The sequence below is a fragment of the Salvelinus sp. IW2-2015 genome, linkage group LG16 (genome assembly GCF_002910315.2).
Source record: "Salvelinus sp. IW2-2015 linkage group LG16, ASM291031v2, whole genome shotgun sequence".
NCBI classification, from domain to species: Eukaryota; Metazoa; Chordata; class Actinopteri; order Salmoniformes; family Salmonidae; genus Salvelinus; species Salvelinus sp. IW2-2015.
In genome coordinates, this window is record NC_036856.1 from 7,074,137 (window position 1) to 7,077,597 (window position 3,461).

Consider the following 3,461-nt stretch of genomic DNA (forward strand, 5'->3'; position numbering starts at 1 on the left):
TTGGAAATTGCTTCCAAGGATGAACCAGACTTGTGGAGGTCTACAATTTTGTTTCTGAGGTCTTGGCTGATTTCTTTTGATTTTCCCATGATATCAAGCAAAGAGGCACTGAGTTTGAAGGTAGGCCTTGAAATACATCCACAGGTACACCTCCAATTGACTCAAATGATGTCAATTAGCCTATCAGAAGCTTCTAAAGCCATGACATCATTTTCTGGAATTATCCAAGCTGCTTAAAGGCACAGTCAACTTAGTGTATGTAAACTTCTGACCCACTGGAATTGTGATGCAGTGAATTATAAGAGAAATAATCTGTCTGTAAAACAATTGTTGGAAAAATTACTTGTGTCATGCACAAAGTAGATGTACTAACCAACTTGCCAAAACTATAGTTTGTTAACAAGAAATTTGTGGAGTGGTTGAAAAACAAGTTTTAATGACTCCGACCTAAGTGTATGTAAACTTCCGACTTCAACTGTATGTGTGTCTTTGGGTTAAAATGAAGCAGAAGTAAAATTTGGGTTGGACTTTGTGTACAATTGACAACTAAAGTGATCTTAATCATCCCCTTCATGGGTCTATCAACCAGTAACCAGTTAACACACTGTTACATACGTTAACTTCCTGTTTTCCTCTGACTAATAGGGGGCGAGATTGGAGCCAGTCCCGTGTCTGACTCGGTCACTCTCATCGTGTCGGACGGAGAAGCAGGGGGCATGGACAGCTGTTGCCATGGAGATGCCCTGCCACCACCCGTACCTCTCCACGGGACACTTCCTGTTTACGACCTCAATGTGACGGTGCTTCCTGTCAACAACAAGGCCCCAGTCATCACCATGGGTAACACACTTTCACTTCAATGTCAGAAAGGGACAATACTGGGGTATGGGTTCAAATGGATACATATATAGAGACATATAGTGCATTCGGAAAGTATTCAGACCCCTTCCCCTTTTCCAGATTTTGTTACTTTACAGCCTTATTCTAAAATTGATTGAATTAAAAATGTTACTCATCAATCTATACACATTACCCCATAATGACAAAGCAAAAATAGGTTAATATAAAAAACAGAAATACCTTATTTATATAAGTATTCAGACCCTTTCCTATGAGTCTTGAAATTGAGTTCAGGTGCATCTTGTTTCCATTGATCACCCTTGAGACGTTTCTACAACTTGATTGGAGTACACCTGTGGTAAATTCAATTGATTGGGCATGATTTGGAAAGGCACACACCTGTTTATATAAAGTCCCACAGTTGACAGTGCATGTCAAAAACCAAGCCATTAGGTCAAATMAATTGTCCATAGTGCTCCGAGACAGGATAGTGTCCTGGGCCCTTCGCTGGCCATGGCAGAACACTGACATTCCTGTCTTGCAGGAAATCATGCACAGAACGAGCAGTATGGCTGGTGGCATTGTCATGCTGGAGGGTCATGTCAGGATGAGCCTGCAGGAAGGGTACCACATGGAGGAGGATGTCTTCCCTGTAACGCACAGCGTTGAGATGGCCTGCAATGACAACAAGCTCAGTCCGATGATGCTGTGACACACCGCCCCAGACCATGATGGACCCTCCACCTCCAAATCGATCCCAGAGTACAGGCCTCGGTGTAACGCTCATTCCTTCAACGATAAACGTGAATCCGACCATCACCCTGGTGAGACAAAACCGCGACTCGTCAGTGAAGAGGACTTTTTGCCAGTCCTGTCATAGGCGATATTGTTGCCTGTGATGTCTGGTGAGGACCTGCCTTACAACAGGCCAACAAGTCCTTAGTCCAGCCTCTCTCAGCCTATTGCGGACAGTCTGATCACTGATGGAGGGATTGTGCGTTCCTGGTGTAACTCGGGCAGTTGTTGTTGCCATCCTGTACCTGTCCCGCAGGTGTGATGTTCYGATGTACCGATCCTGTGCAGGTGTTGTTACACGTGGTCTGCCACTGCGAGGACGATCAGCTGTCCGTCCTGTCTCCCTGTAGCTCTGTCTTAGGCGTCTCACAGTACGGACATTGCAATTTATTGCCCTGGCCACATCTGCAGTCCTCATGCCTCCGTGTGCAGCATGCTAAAGCACGTTCACGCAGATGAGCAGGGACCCTGGGCATCTTTCTTTTGGTGTTTTTCAGAGTCAGTAGAAAGGCCTCTTTAGTGGCCTGCGTTTTCATAACTGTGACCTTAATTGCCTACCGTCTGTAAGCTGTTAGTGTCTTAACGACCGTTCCACAGGTGCATGTTCATTAATTGTTTATGGTTCATTGAACAAGCATGGGAAACAGTGTTAAAACCCTTTTCAATGAAGATCTGTGAAGTTATTTGGATTTTTACGAATTATCTTTGAAAGACAGGGTCCTGAAAAAGGGATGTTTCTTTTTTTGCTGAGTTTATATAGATACACACTCTATATCGAGAGAAACATATGAGCCGTATATACTTGTATAGAAAAAGACATATAAAGCTGTAGATAAAGACATTTTAAAGAGAGCCATTTATAGAAACATAGAGAGACATATTTAGACACACTCTATATATGGCTCTAGATCAGGGTGGTCAAACTAATTTTGCCCTAAGGGGGCCGCATTGGGTCTTTAACGAGGTCTGGAAGGCCGCACTGAAAATTGGCTATATTTCCTCGCCGTCAAAATATACGAAAGATAGTCTATCCATAATTTTCTGAATTTTTGATACTCCCTGACTGCTGGCTTTAATTTTGGTGATTATTAGCAAGCTAGKGGCCACAAGAAACTGCATAAATGTAGGTCCATTATTGTTCTCCACAGTTTTTTTTTTTTTTCAGTCATTTGAAAGTATATTAAGTTCCTTTTCCCCCCAAAAGAAAAAATGAACATCTTGTATTAAAAAAAAAATATTATTAGTATTTTTACTCCAACCACCCGCAGGCCACGTTGAAGCCTGGACACCTCTGCTCTAGGTGTAAACAAGGGAATACCAGAGACACCTCATCTTTCTTTGTCTTGTCAATGCCGCTCTATGGGGAGCTGGGTGCATCGAACAAGACAAGATTCCCCATCACATCAGTTCTATTGTTGTGTAAAGGTTTAACTACTTTGTGATAATCACAATCCCCTCAATGCCGGTAAACACACGCTCAGTAATTTCCCAGCCTGCCCTKTGCTTTGAAGCGGGGAGCTCGGTGGCAGGTGGTAGAAGGCATTGCGCTAGCGAGAATCTCTTAATCAGCCTGAGCACACACACTCTGTACTGGGAGAGGCAGCAGGGCGAGCATTGTGTCCCCCCACACACACACACACACACAAAACACACATGGATTCCTGGGGACGGCAAGGGAACGTCTCTCGCTAGAGCCCGAGCCAAGAAGAGGGATTGGACCATAAAGCCCCCTGTGTGTGACCGGCAACTTTGTGGTTATCAATAGGGAACAGTGACCATTGGGAGAGAATGAGAGGACTAAGAAGGGTGTTAGGAGATGGGGAGTA

At 44.0% G+C, this 3,461-nt stretch overlaps 1 protein-coding gene across 1 annotated transcript in view; it reads left to right on the plus strand.

The window, feature by feature from the left end:
* Nucleotides 1–3,461, plus strand: part of frem1b (Fras1 related extracellular matrix 1b) — a 73,268-nt gene that overhangs the window by 24,846 nt on the left and 44,961 nt on the right. The window contains 1 exon segment of the mRNA XM_070447489.1: nt 646–840. Coding sequence (XP_070303590.1) covers nt 646–840 — 195 coding nt within the window.